Source organism: Diabrotica undecimpunctata, chromosome 8 (genome assembly GCF_040954645.1).
Source record: "Diabrotica undecimpunctata isolate CICGRU chromosome 8, icDiaUnde3, whole genome shotgun sequence".
NCBI classification, from domain to species: domain Eukaryota; kingdom Metazoa; phylum Arthropoda; class Insecta; order Coleoptera; family Chrysomelidae; genus Diabrotica; species Diabrotica undecimpunctata.
This window is the reverse complement of record NC_092810.1, coordinates 51,876,971-51,892,942: the sequence shown is the minus strand read 5'-3', so window position 1 is coordinate 51,892,942 and position 15,972 is coordinate 51,876,971. Positions and strand designations below refer to the sequence as shown.

Sequence of the window (15,972 nt, the reverse complement as noted above, 5' to 3'; positions counted from 1 at the left end):
AATAGATAAAAAGATACTCCTATTTTTACCTTGCGTTTTTTTTTAAACAATAATTTATGGTCAGAATTTGGTTTTTTATCTATAAGTTTTTTCCCTTATAATTTAAATAAACAATATTTAAACCATTTTTTTACATCAAGAATATCTTTATTTTCCCGTTTTTTCAATTAAAATTGATAAATTATTTACTGAGATATTTGCAAAAAAGCAGTTTTTTTGCACTAATTTATAAATTTTATTAATTTATTTATTAACAAAATAAAATGGTATTAATACATTTAAACATCAAGGAATTACCATCTTTTAGATTTGTGCGAAATTTCCTCCCGATCGGTCAAATAGTTTAAAAGTTATTTAATTTATTTATCCCTGAGGCTAAATATTTAAACTATTGAACTTGCCCTATGAATGATGTTAGACACATTTAACAAATTTCATAGGATTCTTTAAGACTTATACTATCTCAGAAGTTAAATGAATATCGAGTTTTCATTGAAATTATTTACAAAATAAACGTTTGAAAAAGGGGTATATTTTTTACTTATAAACAATTGTAATAACTTCTATATTTTTCAAGCTACAGACTTGTATGTACAACCATTCGATACCTGGTAAAAAAACTCACATTTAATAAAAAAAAAATAAACCTTCTATGAACAATAGGAACGAAGTTAGCGACAATTTTTTTGTTAATAATATCTCCATTGTTTATAAACATTAAGAAGTAAAATTTGCACAAATTTTGAATGAAAATCTAAACTTTATATTGAATTTTATAACTATAAAATTCATCCAATTTTTCGAAACTTAAAACCTTTCGAAACAAAGTTACTTTCGAAAGATCGACATAGGAAAGTGGAGGGGAAACTGTTTTAGCTCCTCGCTGCAAAATTTAATATTATGGTTACGGATTTATCATTCAAAAGCTTCAACAGTTCTGTCGGAATTTCATCAGGTCCATTTGCTTTTCCATTTTTAGCGTTTCTTATTGCGTATTTACTTCTTCTTTCAATATGTCTGGCCCAGTTGCATTGATTATCTGAGTTAAGTTGTTTCTAACGTCTTCAAATAATTCATTCAGGTATTCTGTCCATCTTTTTATTTTATTCTCTAGATCTACAATAAGATTTCCATCTTTGTCTTTAAGTTTACGTATTTGGCATTTCTTTATGCTGCCTGTTATTTCTTTTAATTTTTTGTGCATATTGAACGCATCGTACTTTTTCTCATAGGTTTCCATTTCTTCACATTGTTCTTTAATCCACTCCTCTTTGGCTTCTTTTATTCTCTTTTTTATGTGTTTATTTATTTCTTTGTATTTGTCTGGGTAATTCTTCATCTTTCTTCTTTGTTCCATCAAGTCTAGTATATCTTGTGTCATCCACCCCTTATTATTTGTTGTTGTTTTTGTAAGATGTTTCTTTTCTGCTGTTTGTATAGCTGTATTTATGTACTTTAATTTTTGGTTAACGTTGTTTGTATCAATAATTTGTTGCTGCACTGAACGGAGGTTTTCATTTATTTCTTCTCCTGTTTCTTGTCGTATATTTTTGTTTCTAAGTTTATTTAAATCTAGTACCTTTCTGTGTGGTCTTCTAATCTTTTTTGGTCTAGCCTCTATCACAGTAACTACCGGGTTATGATCTGAGCCTATATCAGCTCCTGGGTACGTCTTAGTACATTTAACAGCATTATGATACCTCCTTGCTATCATAATGTAGTCTATTTGATTTCTCACTATTTTTTCATTGGTATGTTGTGGAGATGTCCATGTATATAACCGTCGAGGAGGTAATTTGAAAAAGGTATTTGTTATAACGAAGTCTTCACTTTGACAAAATTGAATCAAACGATCTCCTCTGTTATTTCTGTTTCCAAGCCCATATTTTCCTACTTGTTCTCCTACCTTACCTTGACCCACCTTGGCATTAAGATCGCCCATTAATATGTTAATGTATGGAAAGACTGACTAAATAAGTGAAGACAAACAACCTGCAACAAAAAGGTTCAGACCTGACCGTGAAGTCGAATAAATGAACCAAATTTTAACTTTTAAACCAATGTATGTAAAAAAAATAAAAAAAGTAAAGTTCAATAAACATTGCAAAAATTAATAAGGCAAGTGATCAAAAAATCGACTTATTTTATCAAAGCAGTAAGGCAGATTAGATTAATATTGTATATCATATTTGTAAGAAAAATAGAATAAAAATCAATATTGTTAATTATAAAAATACAAACAATTATAATCAATATAAGGAATATAATAATATCATGTCGTGTAAAAAATTACCTGAAATTTAATTTATAAAATATATAAGTATTATTACATCATTGATATAAAATGAAAAAACATATGTTGATTTTCCGGGATTTTCCGAGATTTATTGGGGGTGAAGATTATGTCATCATTATTAATACTGCGACAGATATTCGAGCAAATTAAAAAAAAATAAGTATTTAGGGTGAATTTCAAATGGACTCAATTTTTCCGAGTTTTCCCATATTTTCTGGCCAGTGAAAACTATGTAGTTATTCATATTTCGACGAGCTACCCCAGAATAAAAAAAAGAGGCTTGCAGCTGCAAAGGAAGCCAAGATAATGTAAATTTTTCCTACGTATTGCAATTTGAAGTTCCGATGCCGAAAAAAAAACGAAGCTGAAACAGATATCCTCTCCACTTTCCTATGTCGATCTTTCGAAAGTACCGTCGTTTCGAAAAATTAGATAAATTTTATAGCTATAAGTTTCAATATAAAGTTTAGATTTTCATTCAAAATTTGTGCAAATTTTACTTCTTAATGTTTATAAACAATGGAGATATGAATTTTTTAAAAATAGTCACTAACTTCGTTCCTATTGGTCATAGAAGGCTTTTTATTTTTTAACGTGAGCTTTTTTACCAGCTACCCAATGGTTGTAAGTACAAGTCTGTAGCTTGAAAAATATAGAAGTTATTACAATTGTTTATAAGTAAAAAACATACCCCTTTTTTAAACGTTTATTTTGTAAATAATTTCGATGAAAACTCAATATGCATTTAACTTCTCAGATAGTCTAAGTCTTAAAGAATCCTATGAAATTTGCTGAATGTGTCTAGCATCATGCATAGGGCAAGCTTAATAGTTTAAATAATTAGCCTCAGGGATAAACAAATTAAATAACATAAAGTATTTGACTGATCGGGAGGAAATTTCGCACAAATCTAAAAGATGGTAATTCCTTGATGTTTAAATGTATTAATACCATTTTATTTTGTTAATAAATAAATTAATAAAATTTATAAATTAGTGCAAAAAAACTGCTTTTTTGCAAATATCTCTGTAAATTATTTATTAATTTTAATTAAAAAAAAAACGGGAGAATAAAGATATTCTTGACATAAAAAAATGACATAAATATTGTTTATTTAAAGTATAAGGGAAAAAATTTATAGACAAAAAATCAAATTGTGATAATAAATTATTGCTTAAAAAAAACGCAAGGTAAAACTGGGAGTATTTTTTCATCTATTCATCATTTAGTATCCCCTACCTATGTCTTAAAAGCTTCATATATCTGCGAAACATTTTTCCACCTTTTTTTTTAACCAGACTGGTCTATTTGTACAATTTCATACTACAAGGTAGATTATGATACAGGACATACCCAAGTATGTACCTATATTGTAAGAAAATAAAATATTTTCATTTTTACACAATGTTTTATATTTTTGACTCCCGATCAGCCCATTGCACTCGTATAAGTACACCTACTTTTTGCTAAAAATTAAATTTTTTTATGTCAAATAACAATGAATTGTTACTATTTAACCCAGATCCAACAATGACATTCAAAAAAATCTTGTATTATAGATATTATCGAAAAAAAAAATGTCGTGGAATCAAATGGGTTAATAAATCGATGTGTTCCGTTTTAGAGGGAAGCCGGGGGTAGGAGTGGCAAACTTTTTTGCATCTTTCTTAGGGTACCAAAATTGATATTCTCAACAAAATTCAGCTTGTTCGTCTCATTTTTAGAGATCTAATCTCTGACGATTGGACATAAATGATTTTTTTTTATTTAAGGAACGAAGAGTTTGTTGATGAAGAAATCGACGTACAGAAGCAGTTTATATCGGATGTCGTTTATTTCACTGGAAATTGCTACTCTTGTTACGAAGAATGCGAATCATGCAAACACATGAATTTTACTCAAAAAGTATTACGAGTAAGTACAACGTAATGTAACAATTTAAAGTTCTTTTATGATTTGTCATTAACCCTTCACTGCATCATGTTGTTTAAAAACAACATACTAAAAATAAACATTTATTTTAATAGCAGATAAAGATGAATCAGTTTGTGCATGACGTTGTTCACTAACAATGGAGTATTAATCAGCGTAAGTAGACTAAACAATCATAGATGGTGTTGGTTACCAATATTTTGTCTTCTTAGTTATGTAGTGTACACGATTAGATACTGACACGTGCTTCAGATTGTTTTGTTAGTTTTACCAAAGTAATTTGAGTAAATATATTTTAACTTTGATCAGATAAAAGGCATATATCGAGCACAGTTTAATTAAATCTTGCCCAAGTACTTTCGATCCCTAGATCATCTTCAGGGGCATCTGAAATAAGCCAAGAAACGTTTTTTTATAACCAAAGAAATTTAATAACTTCGATAAAAACTCGAAGTTTTATGGTTGAAAAAAGGTTTTTTTATATGATTAACGTTTATAGACTTACTTCGTCAATTGTGGCCTATCCGGCAAGAACAAGATGTCATAAACATAAAATTGTACATTACACTACACTACAAATAGACAAACAAACACTTTAAAATAATTTAAGGGAGGCTACATTGCTTGAAGAAGTCGGAGACAGAATGGCTCCTGATCTAACGGAAATGTTGGGGTGACATATGACAAATGACAACTTGGATGAGCAGTCACAATCATAGATATGTGATCTGCACCTTTTACAATTCTATGAAACTAAGTATTGACCAAAAGTCCAACTGACACTACTATAGGAGATCACTGATGAAATATAAAATTATATAGAATATTTTTAAGTAAATTGAATAATCCAGATCTCACACTCAAACATGTCTGTAATAATTAAGGTGTTAGTTTGAGAGCAACTGAAATAGACGAAAAGTAAGAATGCAAGAAGCGGACTAAACAATATGTTAAACAGTGGGTGGTTGACTACAATAAAATGGTCTACCAAGCACTATCTGTAATATAGAAAGGAAGAGATCTGACTATGTAATTAAAATACTAATAATTGAAAATCAAAATGGAAAGCAAAATATATAAATGGGGTGTAATCCAAGTAGTTCAGTTGAACCCACAGTCAATGGTATAACTATAAAATTACTATGGATGTGCTCAGTGCAGGAAGTCTAAACAGTCGAGCTGGGTCCCCTACGAGGTGAAGCTGTAATAAAGTTTTTAAAAATAGGTTTAAATTTAGTACAATTTAAATTAATTTGAGTATTAAGACAGTGAGAGTTTTCATTCGTTTCCCTTGTAATTTCCAAATCTTCCAATAAATCCAACTCCATATAGTTTTTCTTTCTACTAATGTCATGTAAGATAGATGAACCAGTGTTGATGTTAAAATTGTGTTTACTGGATAATAAGTGTTGACCAAAACTTGAAGAGTTTGGTCTTTTCAAATGTTCTGAAACTCTAGTGGATAACTTTCTAATGGTTCTACCTACATAAGAGGCATCACAATCATCACATTTTAATTTGTAAATACCACTTTTGTCAAGTGTGTTCATCCTATCTTTGGTGTTGATTAAGAAGGAACCTAAGGTGTTGTGTGACTTGAAGGAAATTTTGATGTTATCGATTGTAGAAGTAAAAAGTTTAGATATTTTATTGGAAATGCTGCTAATGTAGGTGAAGGAGAAATATCTGGTGTTATTTGAAGCAGTAGGTTGAAGAAAACATTGTGATGAATATGCAAGCTTTTCTGCAATTTTTAGTTTAGCTCTATTTAGAAGCTTATAGATAATGTTAGGATCATAACCATTATTGAAAGCAATTTGTTTAAGAGTGTTAAGTTCTGAATTAAAATTATCATTAGAAAGTGGAAATTTGAGTAACCTATGAATGTAACTGTTGAAAGCAGCCATTTTATGTTGGGTTGGATGATTAGATGTATCATGTATAACATGATCTGTTTGGGTAGGTTTTCTGTAAATATTGTACTCTAAAGAATCTTTATTACGGGAAATAGTCATATCCAAGAAGTTCAACTTAAGTTATGTTTATGACATCTTGTTCTTGCCGGATAGGCCACAATTGACGAAGTAAGTCTATAAACGTTAATCATATAAAAAAACCTTTTTTCAACCATAAAACTTCGAGTTTTTATCGAAGTTATTAAATTTCTTTGGTTATAAAAAAACGTTTCTTGGCTTATTTCAGATGCCCCTGAAGATGATCTAGGGATCGAAAGTACTTGGGCAAGATTTAATTAAACTGTGCTCGATATATGCCTTTTATCTGATCAAAGTTCATTTATTCGAGCATTCAACCTTATATTTAAATATATTTTACATGTTATTAAGGTAAGTAAAATGCATGACGTCTTGCGGTATACAGTACTGCGCATATTTTTCTCATAACGAAGTTTTTTGTTGTTTTTGTTTACAAACAACATCGCGCATATCTAGTAAATTTTATCTTTTAGATAAAACATCATTAGTTGTAAAGATAAAAGGCCGCTGACTGACAAGTAACTTGCCGATATAATAGATAGGCTTTGGGATAGCGAAGATGGGTTTGATGGTGACGATGATGATATTGTCGATCCAGATTTCTTACCTGACGAACAGTGTTAGTACTATGATGAGTCTGATAAAGAGGACTCTGAACTAGTGAACGAAATGGATGAGAATGATGTAGACGCTAATATAGTTCATAGCACTGTAGAGGAGGAGCCTCCAGAAACTCTGGTTTACTCAAATGGCAAAGGTATACTTATTTTACAATCAATTTGTGATCACAAATACTAGATGTTTTTTTTTATTTTTAGACATTATATGAAGAAAAAAAATTGAACTTATCCGAACAGCAACTGAAATTTAGAGGAAATCACAATCTTCCAGATCATATCATACAACTAGAAAGTCCCTATGAATATTTTAATTTATTCTTCACAGATAGCCTTTTAGATAAAATTGTGGAGGAGTCAAATTTATATGCCATACAGCAGAATCCTAACAAACCACTGAACATTACACGAAGTGACATAAAGTAGTTTATTCGAATTACAATATATATGTCTTGTTCATTTGCCCAATACAAGGGCATATTGTTCAGAAGAAATTTTCTTTGAGAAAATAAAAAGTGCTATGTCAGTCAACAGGTAACAGTAACAATAATTGACCACCTTAATGAAGCATGTTCAAACGGAATTCCATTGGAACAATATTTGTCCGTCGATGAGCAAATTTGTTCTACCAAAGCTAGGCACTACATGAAGCAGTACCTACCAAACAAGCCACATAAATGGGGTTTTAAACTTTTTGTCCTATGCAGTAGCTCTGGATATGCGTATCATATAGAATTATATACAGGACAAGAGAATGGTCAAAAAACGAAACCTGCTTTTGAACCTGACCTCGAAACAACTGCAAATGTTGTGGTGAGGTTGGCTAGAATTATTCCTATGAATATGAGTCACCGGCTTTATTTTGGCAATTATTACTCTTCTATAAGTAGTGTGTATTAGTATGAGCAAAATGAGGAGGGGGTCAATGAACCGAGGCCGGTCTAGACAACATTTAATAGGGTTACTTAAAATAGGGTGGAGCGAATTAACCAATTAAGATTGTACACAATTTCGTGGTCAAAATGACTAATTATAACAATAATTAATTATAAATTACCCTAGAGTAATCTAAAATAGGGTGGGGTGATATAAGATATTACTGCATGCAAAATGAGGGTGGGTGATTTTAAATAGGGTGAAGCGAATTAAGATTGTACACAATATCGTGGTCAAAAATACTTTAGCAATTGCCAATTAAGCACTGGTCAATCTACCCACCCCGCAGAATATTATGATTAGTTTAATTAACTCCATTAAATATAAAAAGCCAGTTGCGCCAAATAAGCAAAAAATAAATTATAATACTTTACATCCTTAATTATTGCAGACAATCCCACCCAACAATATTCAAATTAGACTAACCAATTGAGTAAATTGAAAAGGATAATAGTTTAATTAACGACAACGAATTATTTCTGGCACCCTCATTTGACATTATTTAAATTGGGGTAAACGTTTGGGTAACATTAAAAGGCCATTAACTCAAATAACAAAAAAGAAATTATATTAATTTTGAATCAATAAATATATGATATGTATAAGAAGAAATGGAAAAGAATCAAAAAACCAAATATGAATATCGTCAGAACTTGATCCTAGATGGAGGAGAAACGATCAGTAAATATAAGGAATATAAATAGCCGGGTATAAAAAATCATAAATGATGAAACACTGGACGGAGCCAATAAAACAAAATATTCAGGGAAGGAAACCTTAAAAGTCTATAAAAACTAAAATGGAGACGTTTTTACTTTTTATTTTACGGGTTGTGACAAATAAAATGTTTAGAGTAGTCTATAAACAATACTGATATTTTGGCGTTTGTTGATTACATTATGTAGTTATCAGTTGGATTTATATTCAGTTATGGACGTAATTTCAATATTTATAAGGATGTTAAGGCAAAAAATGTTAAGTTTATAATATCCTTTAAAATTGTTTAACAATTTAACAAACAACGGTAAAAAGCGAATATAGAACACCGTAGTTAAAAGTATAATTACATATGGGTGTGAAGTGTGGCAATTGAAAGAAAAAACAAAACGAATGCTGGAAGCTACTGAAATGGATTTCTGGTAAAGATCTGTGGGAAGATCAAAACTGGAATGAGTGACAAATGAAAGAATAAGAGAAATAATGCAAGTCACACACACAATAGTTGATGAGATTAAAACCAAACAACTTGTCTGTTCAACGTTCAAAGAATGCGTGAGACCCGAATTCCACAACAAGAAGAAGAAGACTCAGAAAAAGCTGATAGGAAGGAATAGACAAGGATATGGAAGAACAAACTAGAGACGAGTTGTGGAGAGACAGAGAAGCATGGAGAGATGGCATCAAAAGACGTAGAACGTTATAGGTTGATTATATAAAATTGTTTAAAATACAAACAACTTCATTTTATAACATTTTGCTTTTTATACATATACATAACACATGATATTTATTAAATAGAAATGAATTCAGCGTGTTATCTGCTATTCCATCGTTATAAAACCCTTAATTCTAAAACGGAAATATTGTCTGGTTTTTAAACCAAACAGATGGTACATGTAGTATTAAAAAAAAATTACATAGGGTGAATATAATTAACATTTTTCAAGCGCAATTGTAGAACCCACATATTTGCGGGTGAGGTTTTGGAGTTTTATCTATACAAGATATGTATAATACAGGGTGCCCGTATAAGCGATCCCCTATTCTAATTATGGTAAATATTTTGCAAATTTAGATCCACGATAAGTTGCCAACACATATGTGAATTGCTAAATAACAAGTGTTATAGAATATGAGAAAACTCTTAATTATAATTAAAAGGCCATTAAAATTTAATTGAAATCCATATAGGGTAACTAGCACATTAGGGTTGTAACAATATATGGTGTGGTCATATGCTATTAAGTGATTAAATCTCGAGTTTTCGCTAAAAAATGTGCTAAAAGGGAGGAATTTTAATACTTTTACATTGGTCTGCCCTTTCCACTTTTTCAAAAAGCTATAAAAAGCCGAGTACTGCAGATTAATTTAGTAAAATAATCCTTAGAAAGTGTCGGTATTAATATTATAAAAATGAAAGTAAAGTTGCCGGTTCCAGAAAGTTTAAAATCCAGCGCGAAGATTATTTCGCACTTTAAAAAGTCACCAAAAGGAAAGATGTTTGCAGAAGTCTTAAACTCTTCTCTGGAGTTAATTGAGGGGGACATCCGTCATCACCAACCTATGAAATATAAAAAATTCGAAGAGCATGTCACAATATCTTCGACTCCAAACGAGAGCAAATATGAAAACATTTCATCGGAAAGCGAAGATGAAGGTGATACCTGTTTACAATTCACAGTTTCGTGAGCTTATGATGTCACGTGATATTAACCATTACAGTACATTCTCGAATTTAAAAGCCTCCATTGCAGAGAGAGTAATAAGAACAATAAAATCAATGTTGTGGAAGCAGTTCAGCTTGCAAGGTACTTACAAGTGGTTGAATATTCTTCCTGATATAGTAAAAAAATACAATAACACTATACATTCAACCACAGGTGCTATTCCTAGCAAAGTTAATGAAAAGAATGCCAAGAAAATAATTGCGTATAATTACCTTAAAATCATTGACCCCAAGAAACATAAATTCAAAGTTGGTGATCACGTTCGGATTTCGAGATTTAGAAATTTGTTTATAAAGGCTTATAAAATAAGAAAAGTTAAGCAGACAAATCCAGTCACTTACCTACTAGAAGATTCACGCAAAGAAGAAATTCAAGGAGCGTTTTACAGCGAAGAATTAAAGAAAACCCGGTACCCTGATATCTACTTAGTAGAGAAGGTATTGAAAAGAAAGGGTAACAAGGTGTTTGTGAAATGGTTAGGGATGGATGTTACACATAATTCATGGATTAATAAAAATAATGTATTATAATATTAAAATAAAAACTGTTTTTTACAAAAAAATCTTTTATTTTTTTTACTTATAGGATAAATAATCCAACATACACAGTTTTGTTTACATCTTCAACATTGCATTATATTTTACATTCTTTTCTACTTATACAGATACTCAATAAGAAAAATATACAAAGCACAAAAATAAGACATTTAGATATAAATTTGTATTTCTATTTAGTTGAGTGTTTTTGGTTTTTATGTCTTTATTAATCTGGTATTTAGAAAATTTGTTTTCGATTTTAATGTCTGGTGTTGATCTATAATTTTTCTGGTGGTTAGAAAATTCGGTGTGAATTATTTGTGCAAAACTACAGTTTGGACTGAATTTGATGTGTTCTTTATAAACATCATCCGTAGATAACCAATGATAAATTTCTACATGACACCAAAAGCACCTTACAATATCTTCTTTTTGTAGATAGTAAAATCCATATACTGCTAACTCAATCGAGGGAACCAACCCCCTCCAGTTTTTAAATGTGGATAACCTGCTATAAAAATTATTCAGTTTGTCTGACTTATCTTCCAGACACATGGTGACTATTAATTTGTGAAGGATCTGTTCCTACATATAACTTAAATAATTTACAGTGGAAGGGGTAATTTAATATATTAAATTTTTTACAAAATGTATTTATTTCTATGCCTAACATCCAATACAGGATTAATAATTTTAGCAAGTTCTTTAATTCTATGTTGAAATCTTACTCTGTCAGCAGCCACGAACTCCCAATACTTCGTTCTACATGAACAAGTTGCTTCAATGTAGTGAATACGAACATTTTCACTAAATTTTATCATTGAGTAGCTCTGGAAATCTGTGAATTAACTCCAACGCCATACCGTAAGTTGTTGTATTTATATTCTTTATTGGCTCCATTATTTGTAGCCCGGTTTTAATAGGATCATTTGAATCAACCCCCAACTTTAGTATTTCTAGGGAACTGGTGAATTTATCCTTTTTCAAAGTTTCCAAATGGTAATTAATTATTGGAAGTAGTATCCATAACGACGCAATGGAATTGGCACCCAAAATTATCTGTGATTCACCATTGGTAACTTTCACAACTGACATTTGTGGTAGCTGCATGAACTCTAGTTGTATTTTACCATCATTAATTGATTGTTGAGAATTTCCTCCCATGAAACTGTCAATTACAGTTTTATATGGTAGAAAGTTTAACCACTCAGTTTCACTAAATAAAACACGATCTTGTTTATTACCACTGATGAACACTACCGGTTCAAAATTCAATTCATGTGCTAGACAAACAGAAACAAATTTTGAGTTCGATGGATTCAGGTAAAACCGACGTTCACCCAAAAATACGTTTCGAAATATAGCACTCATTTTGAAATTCTGATTGATGTGTGCAAGTTTTGGCTTCTTATACACATTTTTCCTACCGTACCCTACTCTATATAGCTTCTCCTCATTTTGCGTGCAGTAATATCTTATATCACCCCACCCTATTTTAGATTACTCTAGGGTAATTTATAATTAATTATTGTTATAATTAGTCATTTTGACCACGAAATTGTGTACAATCTTAATTGGTTAATTCGCTCCACCCTATTTTAAGTAACCCTATTAAATGTTGTCTAGACCGGCCTCGGTTCATTGACCCCCTCCTCATTTTGCTCATACTAATACACACTACTTCTATACCTCTCCTTGTATACCTTTCCAAACAAGGTATTCACAGTTTAGAAACCGTAAGAAGGAATAGGATTCCAAATTGTAAGCTTTCAGGTGAAAAGGCTACGAAAAATGAAGAAAGAGTAACTAGTGTAGAGTTTGTTGGTACTTGCGATGGTGTGGAAATAAGAAGATAAGTGTGGAAAGATAACAAATTAGTCACGTTGGGTACAAAGCAGGGGTTCCCAACTAAATTTTTCCAAGGACCCCTTCATCAAGGTACTACAATGACGAGGACCCCCACTATTTCCTAAAGATCTAAACAAACCTAAAGTTACCTGAAAAGAGCTAAAATATGTGAAAACATAAATCAAACTAATGCTATTTAGAACCTATTTGTGAAAATACAGAGTACCTAAACAAGTACATTATTAGTTTTAATTTTCACTCCTCAATTAATGAGATACGTTAAATTTAACCTTAGAATCCATTATTTCTGTAATGTTAGGTTCCAAACTTGAAACTTTCACTCTGAAATCCGACCGCATGTCAATCCAATTCCTATATTTGTTTTTCATGAAGCCCATGGAAGAAAATGCTTGCTCACATCGATAGGTTGTTGCAAACGGAAGGATTTTTTTCATGGTCTTGTCTCCAAGTTCTTTGTAATCCTTGCGTTCTGTTGCCCAGAAGTCTGCTATGTACTATGTGAAATGTCCTTCAACGTACCACAACTCGACAAATCCACGGGCTTATCTTGTTCTTCTTCTGTGAGGCCTTGGATTTGTTCAATTGCTTGACAGCTGAAAGGATTTCGAATCCAACCATCGTCAGGGTCAGGTTCAGGCAAGTATCCTAAAAATCGTGGCTAGGCTGCGTAGGTGCTCGGCTGTGGTAATCTTTATCGGGTCAGGTAAACTCTGCTCTGCAGACTCCAAGAACTGTTTCAAATAAGAAAGTTAGTGAACGACTCGTTTTCAATCCTTGCCGCCCACATCTGGCACTTTTTTACCATAGCACTGATCTTATCTTCAACTTTGAACATGTCTACATTTTTCCCTTGCAAATTTAAGTTTAATACATTCAAGTGTTCAAACACGTCAGCTAAGTAGGCAGTTGAGCAAAGCCAAGAAAAGTCAGTGAGAACATCTGCGTACTTGGTGTCAAGAAGGAAAACACGAACTTCATCTCTAAGTTCAAAAAATCTTGTCAATATCCTCCCTCGAGAGAGCCACCTTACTTCTGTATGAATAAGAAGGTATTCATGCTCACTGTCAATTTCTTTGTACAACAAAGAAAATAATCTGGATTGCAGAGGTCGAGTTTTAATGTTGTTAACGATTTGAACTACTTCGTTAAGTATCTTCTGCAAAGGTTCAGGCAATGTTTTGGCTACCAAGGCTTCACGATGAATACGACAATGTGTCCATTTCACCTCAGGAGCTACTGCTTTGACACGAGCTTGAACTCCTGCTTTGTGGCCAGCCATTGATTTTGCTCCATCTGTAGACAAGCCCACACATTTTATCCATGTGACGTCATGTTTATTGAAAAAATTATTCAATGCAGTAAAAATATCTGCTGCTGTTGTGTGAACTAGTTCGTATAAAAAAAGAAAATCCTCCAATATCTGGTCCTCCCACAAAAATCGAACAAAACACAACATTATTGCTTTTTTTGATATGTCGGTGCTTTCGTCCAATTGAAGAGCAAACATGTCGCTCATGTTTGACCAGCAGTGTCTTTAATGTTATTGGCCATAACTGAAATTCCTCTTTGGACAGTGTTGTTAGAGAGCGGAACAGTACTTATTATCTTAACAGCCGCATTACTCAACATTCTCTTGCATAGAATTATTGCTGATGGTAGTATAAGTTCTTCAGCAATTGTCTGGTTTTTTACAAATTTAGCGACAAGTTGAGATACCTCATAAGATGCAGGGGTTGCATTTTCATTTACATTTGCACCAGAGTGTTTAGTAATGTTTTTACGAGATCTTTTAAGCTCTCCTAGTTTGTTTTTAAAAAAATCGAATGACTTACTCTTGTACTCTGGATGTTTTGTCTCAAGATGCCGACGGAGTTTTGCTGGCTTCATACACTCATTCGAAAGGCTTTCGTACCAAATTACACATTGAGGTTTAGGCTGCTGCTCAGGGCCAATGAACGTGAAACCCATTTCCAAGTAATCAGAGTTGTATTTTCTAATTTTTGCAGTACTGATCTTGGTCGAATTAGGTTTAAGAGACGCCGACGAGATAGGTTCAAGAGACACTGACAAGTTCGGTTCGAGAGTCATTGACTTTTTAACCTTAACATTGAATGTATTTTCTCCCTCTTCGTCTTTAGGTCTATCCCGTTTTAACGATCCACATTTTAACCAACGGTCCATATAGAAACGCGTATTGTAACTTTCCGTGAAAAACAAAGCTTTAAAATGTTGCACAAAATCACACGTTTCAACACGGTCAGGGACCGCACTAGCAATGAACTAACTAACTTACTAACTTAACTTAATAGCCGACTGACATCTTTGAAATGGGAATTGGCTGTGTAACTGTAATGCAAACAGACAGCTGACAGCGACGCATTTTAACGGCATAAAGCTGAAGTATGGTTCCATCTAGTTCCAGTGCCAGTGGTGGTGAAGAGGGCAGGCCTAATCTGTCTTACACGAAAATATTTTTTTTAGGTATTGTTGTGGTTTTATTTAACTGTCATGTCTATATTTTAATTTATAATTTCTTTACTAATTTATTATATTGTTCCTATTTTAATTTATTAAAACACACGGTAATTTATATCAGTTTATTAAACTACTGTACAATTTATTTGACGAGCGTAACAATTAAAACGCGGCGCGCGATCTTCAAAATTAACTGTCCTTCTTCCATGAAAGGTCCGTTATTATATATAAAAATACAGCCGGTCGAAAATTCAGGTGATTATACTAGAAGGTAAATCCAGGTCATCGTTTCGACCGTTTTCTGGAAGGTTCCGTTCAGGTAGATTTCTGCCAGCTGATCGAAGGGTCTCGTACAATCTAAAACATTTTTGTGAATAAACACATGTTTACAGGTTTTTAATATGACTCATATTTTTACGTAACAGTATATAAACAAAATTATAGTTAACAATATAAAATTTGATATAACTTTAAGTTTGCGCTATTTATGTTATGCCAACGGATGCCAACCCTGGTGCGTCTTTGATACTGGCCGGGATGGTAAGGGCCAGCGACTAGTCATCGGGGAGCGCGAGTAGATCTTGCTTTTCTTCAGTAGTAACACCATGTCTTGCTTTACCGGTACCTCCATAGGCACCCATGAATTCCTCAAACGTGAGGTCAGACACATCTTGGACTTGGTTTACTTCCACTTCTTCATCTACATCGTGGTCACCTTCGAAAGACGCTAGCCGATTATGGTGTACTATCATCGGCTTTCCCCTCGGAATCTTGCTTATTCGGTAGATGACATCGTTGATCTTCTCCATAATTAAGTATGGGCCTTCCCAAAACTGCTGCAATTTGGGAGAACAACCTTTTCGTTTCTTG

General features: G+C 32.4%; 1 protein-coding gene across 1 annotated transcript in view; it reads left to right on the top strand.

The window, feature by feature from the left end:
* LOC140447539 (sodium channel protein Nach-like) overlaps positions 1 to 15,972 on the top strand; it is a 100,607-nt gene that overhangs the window by 22,240 nt on the left and 62,395 nt on the right. The window contains exon 3 of the mRNA XM_072540244.1: positions 4,069 to 4,210. Coding sequence (XP_072396345.1) covers positions 4,069 to 4,210 — 142 coding nt within the window. The remainder of the gene's footprint in view (positions 1 to 4,068; positions 4,211 to 15,972) is intronic.